Source organism: Ictalurus furcatus, chromosome 15, assembly GCF_023375685.1.
Source record: "Ictalurus furcatus strain D&B chromosome 15, Billie_1.0, whole genome shotgun sequence".
Taxonomy (NCBI): Eukaryota; Metazoa; Chordata; class Actinopteri; order Siluriformes; family Ictaluridae; genus Ictalurus; species Ictalurus furcatus.
The window spans coordinates 12,361,775-12,373,897 of record NC_071269.1 but is presented as its reverse complement, the minus strand read 5'-3'; the positions used below and the strand labels follow the sequence as shown (position 1 = coordinate 12,373,897).

Here is a 12,123-nt window from a genome sequence, read left to right as displayed (position 1 = left end):
AAAAGGTCCTGATGTCTGTACACTATATATTAAAATAGTAGTTCTCAAAGTGGGGTCCATGGACCCCCAGTGGATCATAATGTAGTTGTGGAAATTTCAACCAACCATTATCAACGTTATATGTGTTATTGAGTTCTTATAGATATTAGACTGTTTGACTGGTCACTTGAATTGAATAGGTTTAATCTAAACTTTAATGACTCAAAAAAAAAAAAAGAGGCATATAAAGCTGGGAACTAATGTGTTATGTTGGTTTAAATTTTAGGAATAGAAAGCTCAATGACTTGGATTTTGCTTTTAAAAAAAGGTGCTGAGGGCTTCAATGAAATTTATTTAACAGGTAACGGGATCAATGGTGGTAATTAGTTTGAGAGCCCTCATATTAAAAAGATCTTTTTAAAAAGTGTGGGTTCTCTCTCTCTCTCTCTCTCTCTCTCTCTCTCTCTCTCTATCTCTCTCTCTCCCTCTTTTTCTCTCTCTTGTTGTCTCTCGCTCATCTCCATTCTCCATTGGAGACCAAATATTGCAGTATTATAGTAAACTAACCACAGGTCCAGTCTACATGAATACATTTTTCTCTTTAAAACCTGAGCAAATGAAAATGAAAGACCATTACTGTAGGCAGCTTATGACAGTCTTTGAACCTGGAAAATCCATTTTGTTTCTCCAGCACTAAAGGTTACTTCCTCTGTGATAACAGACTGTGTGGTTCCAAACCAGAACTAGTGCTCTTAAGAACCCTGCAACCTCTGTATATACTATAAGCAGGATATGATATTTTAAAATGGTGATCTCCTGATTCTAGGGCAAAAAAATGCTTTTGCACAACATGACAATCCAAAAATATGCTTTTACATGTGTACTGTACTTGTCTTAAACATGGGTTGTTCATTATTTATCTTTATATAAAATTGTCTCCAGTTCAGGAAAGGATGTATGCAAATTTACAGACTTCCCTTCAAATGTTACTTTCATATTTTTATTCAGGGAAAGTTCTCTGTATTCAGGGTTGCACTACACAATTACCTGTGAATGACTTGCATGTAGTTCACATCTTCATGATGGTTTTATCAGGTGTTCAAGATGGAAGGTTGTTGTTTTTTTGTTTATTTGTAATAAGCAGCTTATAAAATAGCACTTGATCCAGAATATTCAGCATCAAAAAGCATGAGCTTAGGTTTTGGGTGAAAATGCTTTATCTGCTGAGTGTTGCACGTGACTGAATAGTAGGGCTGTAATGATACTTTGTATCATGTTGCATTGTTTGATACAAGACTGTTCGATTTTGATGCATTTTCCGAACAATACATTCACCAGACTGCATATGAAAGTAATCTATACATCATAGAATAGCGCATATATTACGTGAAGTGTAATAAACATTTAAACTTAATCAAGCCAACACTCCTGCTTCTGAAAAGTAACTTCCTCAATCAGCAGAGGCCATGGGGGTTTAAAAATAGCATGCTTCTCCTAAGCATGCTATTTTTCATGAGCCACACTACCTGGCATGAATAACACACACGCGCACACACACAACACACTCACACTCATTCTCTCTCCCGGCACTCCCAGCTTTTTCATTCTGGGATAAAAAGGGATCACTGCACTGAAAAGTGAAGAGTTCAGAAACATGTTTGAGCTATATACAACTGTGTGATTTTCACACCACAGCTAGATAACAGGTGAATGAAAAATAAAGCACCTTGTGCTTCAGACACACCCCTTTGCGTATTGTTACAACTCTACTGGATAGGCCATGGAAATATTTATTTATTTATTTACTTACTTACTTATTTGTTTGTTTGTATGTTTATTGCAACAGTTAATTGTACACAGATGTTAATGTGTTCATGAGATAATATGTAATATATATGCAGGATGTTTTACTTGACTATTTTTGATTTGTTGAATTTATAAAGTAATGGCAAATATTTTATTAGTTTGATTCTCTGTATGTAACTCTGCACAAACGTCTGAGTAGTGCCTAGTCACATAGTAACATCTGAGGTCTAAATACTAATGTATTAACATGCACAATTTCAGTATTAACTCCTCACTACATGCTTGTAACTCATCTTTGAATATGGACATAAATTGCTACTGTCTTCAAACTAATTTTGTGGGGAAATCCGTTTAATCAGGTGTTAAAACTGCTAAACGTTGTTTCACTATACCCATTAACTGGGTATAACTGGGTTAATTAATCGCATAACAATTTTAGCATTAAAGCCATTAGCATGTGTGTAATATAAGTTGCATTGAGAGTAAACAGTTTTCTATTAAAATATGATCTTTTAAGCAAACTGTCATTCTTTTACTATGGCTAGCTTGAGGTTCAGAATATTTTTATTGTGTGTAATGTTAGTTGTGAATGGGTACAAGTTATGCTTACTCTGCTTTCTCAAACTCAATGCATTTGAAATAAGCACTGTCCTTTTCTTTCTCTTTTTTCTTCCTCTGTGTCTGCATATGTGTTTGTTCTTGTACACCCTTGCATTTCCATGGTATCTGTGTGTGTGTTTGTGAAGGAGAGGTCCGCAGCCTGCGGGGGGATGACATGCATGTGTCCAGGCTTTTAACAACGTTGAGGATTGTAAGACTAGTTGGCTGTCGTCCGCCAAGCCATGATGGACATTCTGGTAACTCGCCGCTCTCGCTCGCCTGCTGCTGCTTGGGGTTGTGTGAGGTCTTTTCTTCAGTGGTTGTTTCCTCTTTTTGTTTAGTGGTGGTGGTTTTGGGGAATGTCAGTATGACCTGGCAAGAGTGCTGTGTGTTATGCTGATGATGCACATACACATACATGCATGCATGACATCTATAATGTAGTTACATCAGTTTTAACACCCGTGAGTTTCTGTTGTATGCAGTGTTTCTATTATGATGTATACAAGAATATTTGGAGCATGCTTATATTCTGGAAAGTGCACTTTTCAGTCTCAAGTATATGACTGTTCATAGACGTTCAAGTCATAACGTACACTATATGGCCAAAAGTTTTTGGACACCTGACCCATATGTGGTTTTTGAACAGACCATTCCAATTTTGCCCCCCAACCCCCCCCTTCTGTTTTAATAACCTACAGTCTTCTGGGAAGGCTAAATTTTGAAGCCAGGCTCTGGGGACTTGTGCTCATTCGGCCACAAGAGCATTAGTGGGGTCACGCACTGATGTTGTGAGGAGGCCTGGGGTGTGGTCAGCATTTCAAATTATCCCAAAGAGTTCAGAGGGATTGAGGTCAGGGCTCTGTGCAGGCCACTTGATCTCTTCAACACCAGCCTTGTCAAACCATGTTCTCATGGACCTTGCTTTGTGCACAGGGGCATTGTCATGCTGGAACATAATTGGGCTAGACCCTTTACTTCCAGTGATTTAGCACTAAATGTAATGTTACACCATACACCTTCCAACTTTGTGGCAACAGCTTGGGGAAGGCTCACATATGGGTGTCATAGTCAGGTGTCCACATACATTTGGCCCTATAGTTCACATTGCATGGACATTCATTTCTTCTGACTGCAAGTTATGCCTGACATTTCCTGCCATATTCTAAGTAACTATTTATTTAATAGTTAGTCATTTAGTACTTTTAGCAAAGCCATAACAACACTTCTTGTGTACCTGTATATTTACAAATATTTGCATCACATCCCTATGAAGCATTGTAATACATCTGTAGTATTGTCAATGTCATGAACATGGGATTAGCATTCTGTCAGCTGAAATCTCACATGCTAGAGTCTGCTGCCTATCACCTTTAGAGGTAAAGGCTATTTGAAGTCCTTTGATATATTCTGTTTGTTGCACATACTCCTACATATATAGTGGGCTATTCCTGAAGCTGGAATTCAAACTTGAATTGTTCTGTAAGTACAGCCACAAGTGAGGGATAGAAATTTAAGAGTGTAGGTTGGGAGTGTGGGATAAGACTCAGAGTTAGTCACATGATTTATGTCCGGTCAGGCATGGCATCTGGATAAAGTTAGAGTAAAGCAAGATTTAGATCTAAAAACAGCCAACCAGGCAGACATTCTTCATGTGCGTGTGTATGTGTGTGTGGACCTAAGTGAAGCCAGCAGACATCTCTTAAGCACTCTGCCAAGGCTGCATATCTTGCACTTATCTTGCATATCTCTATAGGCTGTCATATATAGTTTTGTGTGTGTGTGTAAATGCAGATGGAAATTAAAGGGAAAATCAACATAAAGTCTCTTAATAAGGTGCTGGTTCACTACAAGTTGTGAGAACACTTTCAGTGAGTCTTGTCATACATTCTCTTAGTCTGTACTGGAGGTATGAACACCTGTGTTCCAGAAGATATTCCCACAGTGTTGTGATTATTGCTCTACTTTGAGTTAGGATGAGTAGAAAATTTGCTGACTGTGCAGGCTGTAGCGTATGATTTACATCATTTTTATCCTTGTCAAATCATTCAGTGAGCCCTTGTTCCATGTGGATGAGGGTGGGGTCATCCTGGAAGAAACCATGCCCATCAGATGGAAATGTAGTGGTGCCAGCGGCAACAGCTTAGCCGTAGCACTTTCTTGTTACTGCAATATGGGAGACACCTGAAAACTCCCTTTCATGGGCATTATGGTTTCAGGTTGTCCATCCATCCATCTCAGATTCTTATTAGCATGATATTTCAAGAACAAGTGATTGAATGGTTGTAGGATTTAAATTTAATTATTATTGTAAGCAGCAGAAGAACTGATTGGATTTTGGAAATGATCCAAAAAGGAGCATAGTTTTTCTTCAATACTTACTTCACATTTTGAAGTATATGTTCAGGGTAGTTCTGGCATACAAATTAGTAACAAGAAGGACTAGACTTGGTGGCAGAGGCATCCTTGTTGATAGCGTTGACATTGAGTTCAACTTGTTTAGATAAATTAGCTGTCAGACCAAGCATGAATAATATTCACCCGGTGGATAAAGATAGTTTTCTGATGGTAAAAGATGTGAAAGCCACATTTCAGGTAGTGATTAAATCTGCTTTGTGACAACTTTATCTACGTGAACTTTGACTTGTGACAAGCTTTGGTCTTTTGAGCGCGTAGAAAATTAGTGGGTAGGACCCTGAACAGTAAAAATAAAATGGAGATGGTGTTTATTATTAAGTACCACTCACCCCAGACATTTGCCTTGCTGTTTCCTTACCGTTGCTTGGGGGAGCGACTCATGCACTGTTATACACTAGGGTCTTTTTAAGTTTCTGTTTTTTGTCTTTGCCTGCTGGGATCATTGCACCTCTGGAAATGTTCCCTTATGGGATAAAAGTGATGGCTTAGTATTGATTTGCACTGATGTCCCATGCAGGGTATATTCCCTCCTGTTCCTGGGATAGACTACAGATCCACCACAACCCTGACCAGGTTATGGAAGATGAATGAATTAATGATTTGCAGCGATTCTTTCCTCTAAGGGGTCATGTGGGAGATTTGAACCGACATGTTAGACTGTGCTTTCCACCAGATAAAAAAATGTTGTGTACTACACTAAGATTTTACTACATAGACTATACTGTATATACAACCTGTGCAGAATGCTTGATGGATGTGAGAACTAAATACATAGTGTAATGTTTTATAGCATTATATTGTTTTCTCTCTCTCTCTCTCTCTCTCTCTCTCTCTCTCGCTCTCTCTCTCTCTCACTGTCTCTCTCTGGCTCTTTCTCATGTTGCCCCCAGGGGAGACATGACTAGTCATAGTTTCTCATGACTAATGTCAGGTTATAGAAGTCAGTCTGGTTACTATGTTGGTACTTAGAACTGTTTCTTGTCTTTCTATAAAAGGAGCTGTCGTGACTGGCCAGCTGAGTTTGATTTCTAAAATAATTGTTCTTTCTTTAGAAAAATAATTGTCACAGTGAGTCTTAAATTTAAAATGATTCTTATTCTCTAATGAATTTCTGCTCTGTTGCCGATAGTAAGAGATGATCTTGTGCTTCTGTTTGTATACGTATATTTGAAAAGGGCATTTTCCACTGCCTTTCATCTTCTTGGTATTCGCCAAATTCTAGTACAAGGTTTTTGTTGTGAAATGTAAAAATAAAATACCTTGAAAGCATACTGTATGTCAGACCATCTGTCATAAAGTAGGATGTGGTTAACGTAAGCACTAGATGAGTTCCAGTGTTGTTCAAGCTCTTTTTTTTTTTTTTTTTTTTTTACATGCATGCAGAACAGGAAATTACTATGTTTCCTTGGGGGTGAGGCTGAGGGGCTCAAGGCCAACCTGAGATTTGCCTTTAGTTTGGCATTTCCAAGTTTAGTGTGTTGCATTTCAATGTGATTTTCAAGTTGCATCATTTGGTTACCCTCTTTCTTTCACACTGTCAGAAATTCCAGATTGCCTCAGAACCTTTTGTGACTTAAACAAAATCAAGTTAAGGGTATGTGAATGTGAATTTGACTGAGTATGTGTTTCATGAGATACTGCATGTTAAAAGACTCTGAGTGTGATTTAAGTCTTGGAACACTTTAGTGTTCGGTAGAATTTTTCTCTTGTTGTCCATGTTGCTGAAAAATGGTTTTTAAAAAACCAAAACAAAAAAACTACTTGTTCTTTGTCCTGTATTCCATCTGGTTGGTTTTTACTTACCATTACTTTGTGTTGGCCATGTCTTTCAACTTGACAAGCTTAGTTTTGCAATATTGAGAAGAAATTACAAAATAAATGAATCTTTATAAATCTGGTTTGATCTGGTTAATCTGGTTTGGCGTTAGGACTGGGAAGAAGCCATATACTCATACGGGTTTTCAATAAAAGTACATACATTTGTAAAAAAAAAAAAAAAAAAAAAAAAAAAAAAAAAAGTAATTATTTCCCACATCTGCTAAAACAAAAGACTATTTGTATTTATTTATATATAGCTCCCATTATAGGACATTATTAAAATTGAACCAATACTGTAATGTTGACTTAAAGCATTATGTGGTTTAAGTATAAATGTTGAAACGTTGCCTTTATAATAGTTTTTTTTTCTTTGGAGAAAAGATAGCGATATAGTGTGAGAATAATGGTATATACACCAGAACAAGGAATACTGGTATCAGTTTCTTACCACTGACACATGAAATTCACAGCATCCCATCCAGACTGAGAGAGAGTGATGTTTTTATAATCCTCCCACTCCCAGCTCTCTGTCTCCATGTGGCCCAAGAGCCCAATGCCTTCAGCATTTAGCCTCGCTTGCCAAATCAAATTTCAATTCATTTCACATGTTGATACTATATATAGTGCTTGTCGTGTTTTTTTTTGTTTGTTTGTTTTTTTACTGTCGCAATTGTTTGTGACCACTCGTGTGTGTGTGTGTGTGTGTGTGTGTGTGTGTGTGCACATGCATATTTGTATATCTTGGTGTGGACTAAAATGTCCCCACAAGGATAGGATATCTGACAGTTTTAACTTTGTGGGGGACATTTGGCTGATCCCAACATGGGAAAACTTATTTTAAAAATAAGAGTCTAAAGGTTTCATTTTGGTTACCGAGGTTAAGGTTAGGGTTAGATTTTGGTGCAAGCACATTAATTAACTGCATTAAGAATTTTTTCAGTTAATTCAGATAATAAGGTATGTGTGTGTGTGTGTGTGAGTTATGAGGATTTGATGATACTGTGACTGTACTGTTTCTGTTGTATATTTATTACACTCTTTTGTATCTTTATTATACACTTAATTTCCATCAGCTTCACTTTGAATTCACTGAAAAGGATATATAATGTACAGGCGATAGACAAATCATAAATTATTAGCTAGCCCAGCAGGCAAGTAAAAGTTTCAGTGTACTGCCCAGTTCTATGTTTTGGGTGAAACCTAACTAACAAGGCAAAAAAAATTGTAGCTAATGTGATGTAATAATGTACAGTGAGCTAGTGTGCTAATGAAGTGCATTAATGCAGGCTTAGGGATCCCCTTCTAAGGTCTTTGGAACAAAGTTTCTATTGTTGCACATTGTGTTTGCACTCTCAACAAAAAGTCAGCAAGTCGTTGGTCATCATTTTGGCTGAGCTGGTGTTTCGTTGTCCTCGCATCACATGTAAAAAGGTTTGTGGGTCTGGCAGTTTATTTTCTCTCGACATGTTTAACCACAAGGTGATCGCATGTAGTAAGCAGGACAGTTATATGATGGTTTTGCAGCATTTCGTAAGTGTTTCCACATACCTGCGTGTTCCTGATTCAGAAACGATTGTCTGTTAATTAAGCCGCCTAGTAAAAATTATGCTACTGTCAGTCACATCGAGCAAGACATGTATTGCTGCAGCCTGAAACCAGCTTCAAACAAGTGGTACTACTCCAATTATGCGGGGCTAACATGCAATAGCACATCTTGGCAGAGAATGATTCCATCCATCCATCTTCTACCGCCTACTCCTTCTTCAGGGTCACGGAGAAACCTGGAGCCAATCCCAGGGAGCATCGGGCACAAGGCGGGGTACACCCTGGACAGGGTGCCAGTCCATCGCAGGGCACAATCACCTACACACTCACACCCATTCATACACTACAGACACTTTAGTGGTAAAGTGGTTTAGAGTGGTTTAGTGGTTTAGACACACCAATCAGCCTACCATGCATGTCTTTGGACTGAGGGAGGAAACCGGAGTACCCGGAGGAAACCCCGGCAGCACGGGGAGAACCCCGGACCCTGGAGGTGTGAGGTGAACGTGCTAACCACTAAGCCACCGTGCGCCCCAGAGAATGATTCTACCTTCTCTAACCCTAATACTAAGCCATCCCATATGCAGCCCATTTGGAGCCTGCAGAGATACATAATTTGATTGGAGTCACATCACTGTGAAGTGGATAAAAATAACATATCAAATGAAAAACTTTGCAAAATTTAATAGGGTTTTTTCTTCTTCTGGGCAACTACAACTAAAAAAAAAATCTAATAACCCAGACAAGAAACATGCATGTCCTGGTCGCCCAGGCTATTAATTTTCCACCCCAGATGTACTATGTTTCTATAATTTATCATCACAGAGGCTCATTTCGAGTCTTCATATTGTAATCAACTGTTAGCAGTACAATTCTGTGTTGGCACAGATGATGAGGCACATTGTGCTGTTGTGAGAGGTTCCTGCTTTTATGTTGCAGCTCTGTGTGTAAGGAGACAAATATACAGTCAGATCCATAAGTATTTGGACAGTGACACAATTTTTATAATTTTGCCTCTGTACACCACCACAATGGATTTGAAATGAAGCAATCAAGATGTGATTGAAGTGTAGACTTCTGAGCATAGAGTTCTATACACTTCATAATTCATCCTGCTACTTCTATCAGCAGTCACATCATCAATAAACACCAAAAACCTTGTTCCATTGGCAGCCATATATGCTCATGCCATAATACTTTCTCCACATGTTTGTCAGATAATATGGTATGCTTTGGATCATGAGCCCTTCCTTTCCTTCATATTCTTCTTTTAAAGTTAATTTTGCATCAGAACTGGTCAGTCTTTCTGGCCTTTCTGTTCTTAAGTGTTACCAGTGGTTTGCATCTTGAGATAAACTGTCTGTATTTACATTCATGAAGGCATCTCTTGATTGTTGACTTTGATAATGATACGCCTACCGCCTCCAGAGTGTTCTTGACTTGGCAAGATGATGGAAATAATTCTGCACTCATCCACTTTAGTTGTATTTCGTGGTCTTTCAGGCCTTTTGGTGTTGCTGAGCTCTCCTGTGCATTCCTTCTTTTTAAGAATGTACAAAATTGTTGATTTGGCCACTCCTGAAGGTTCTGCTATCTCTTTGATAGCTGTGGGAGTTTTTTTCAGCCAAATGATGACCTCCTTCACTTGCATCGACACACACCTCTTTGGACTACATATTGAGAGTTCACATGAACAGCTACCAATTGCGTATTCAACACTTGGAATCAACTCCAGGCCTTTTATCTCCTTAATTTGTTATGAAATAAGGAGGAAACAGGCCACAAAGGCCACCAATTACTTTTGAGCCTGTGAAAATGGAGGGACTCCGTAAGAGATGGCTGTAATTCCTAAATGGTTAATGCAATATTTCTGTTAAACCCCTTGAATTAAAGCTGAAACTCTTCAATCACATTTTGATTGCTTCATTTCAAATCCATTGCGGTGGTATACAGAGGCAAAATTACAAAAATTGTGTCACTGTCCAAATACTTATGGACCCGACTGTAAAAACATCCAAGAGATGCTTGTGATGATGGCCAGAATAAGATCAAGATAGGCATGGGATATCAAGGAAAGAAGTCATGTTCTTTTGGGGTTCCAGAAATGTTTTCAGATATGCCATAATTAAATAACTTCACACCCTCAAGTGCCAACACTCTGTCTCACACTCAGAGGTGAATAATGGCTGAGTTGCAGAGTAGAAAAAATAGAGTAAAAAAGGGGATGAGAAGGCAAGTAGTGAACAAGTGGAAGCCGTCACGTCAAAAGGGGGCAGAGACCCCCAGAGTTCACTACTGAGAACCTCATGTGGAGCAAATTTAATAAAACTGTATTAGTGTATTTGTTTACTCTGCACATGCTCATACCCATATAAGGTGAAATGGCTATGTTAGCTGAAAAAATTGCATAACACTTACTTCACATTACATCCCAGAACTTGCTGTTTTTATTGGTATTCTCATACCCACATGGTCCTGAACCTTTTACCCCCTACGATCTCCAACTTCTGGCCTGTGCTGTAAGAAGAGGGACTCTAGGGTTGGGTAAGACAGGAAGTCAGCACATCACACTGGCATGATGCACTAAGGGACTCTGCACTTCCCCCTTTCATTTTGACTCCATTAGTGGATTCACCACAGATAATAAAATTATAATAATCATGATTATTTATGCACAAAAAACCTAAAAGTGATAAAGGGCAAAAGCTGCAGTGATGTTTCCTTAACTATTTAACATTTTTAGACACAAACTTTGTGGCGCAGAATGTAAACCAGCCATCCATAGAAGTAATGATTCTGTTTTCTAGCATTTCTTAAAATTGCACAAGACTTACACAAAAGTTCAAGGCTGTCCAAACAATCTGGAAGATTTTTGTACAAAAAAGTTGCATTGAGGATGTGTCTTTATGTAGCCTGTGTGCTTATCATTTGCTCTGGTCTGCAGAGTGGCAGAAAGAGGAAGAGACAACGCTGACTCACGAGGTTTCACACACGCCCTTTTGTCACTTACAACATCGGGCCAGTTACAACACTTCCCTTCTCTGCCTGTTTCTTGCTTGCTCTGGTGTGGACTGTACAGAGGCCAAATCTCTGTAACTCAGGATTTAACCTTGTCCATACCACACAGGTTTGATCAGCCTGTATTCATTATGTTTTATTGCATCATGTGTGTTTCTCCCATCTCTGTGTGAGTAATTGTTTATACTGGGATTCACTTACATGGGCGTCAGACCATTGGATACAAGTTGTGAATAATTCTGGAATGATACATTCTATTAAAAATGTTGAAAACTTTGCCATGTGCACATGCTTGGGTGCTTAGAGAGAGAGAAAAAACAGTTTTATAATTGTGGTTTTAAGAGAGGCAGAGGTTTCATTTCAGCTTTAGATTGAGGCATACTTATGTATACTTCTGTGTTGAAGCATATTTTTGCGTGTCTGTGAGGCAACACAGAGAGGGGGTTTATGAGTAAGCATAGCAGGCAGACATTCTGACACACTCATATGCCGTCCTGCGCTCTGTGATTGGTTTGTGGGGATGTGTGTTCGGTTATATGATATACTGTATCACATTCTGTCTGATTATTCACAACTCAACATCATGTCTGTTATGTTTCACTTGATTAGCTTTATTAACATTAACATTACCTTTTACGTAAAACGGGCCACTGACCTTAGGAGTGAAATTTACAAGCCATGGCCTCCACATCAGTAGTCTCTGTAGTTTTGTAGTCATTTAATATAGACGTAAAAGCTTGTGGCATGGTGTGAGACATACTGACATTGACGTAAGCTTTTCCCTGGTTAGCAAATGAGAAATACAGGTATAAGTATGAAGAGAACAAATGCTCCAAATGCAACCCAGATAAGCTATGAAGGATTTATTCTGTTTTGAGGAGATCACAGAGTACATCTGAGTATTTCTCTGAGGTTGTCACTATGCTTTCGGGTGTTATA

At 38.6% G+C, this 12,123-nt stretch overlaps 1 protein-coding gene across 7 annotated transcripts in view; it reads left to right on the top strand.

Moving 5' to 3' along the window:
* The window catches only part of rgs19 (regulator of G protein signaling 19), a 45,830-nt gene that overhangs the window by 9,603 nt on the left and 24,104 nt on the right, over positions 1 to 12,123 (top strand). For 3 of the 7 annotated variants that reach the window (XM_053644462.1, XM_053644460.1, XM_053644457.1), the window contains exon 1: positions 205 to 2,642. The exons of 2 other annotated variants lie outside the window; for them this stretch is intronic. In XM_053644462.1, the coding sequence (XP_053500437.1) occupies positions 2,628 to 2,642 (15 nt within the window). In that variant the 5' untranslated portion in view covers positions 205 to 2,627. Of the gene's footprint in view, positions 1 to 204; positions 2,643 to 12,123 lie in introns of those variants that run through there. 2 more of the 7 variants (XM_053644458.1, XM_053644459.1) reach the window with 1 other exon arrangement.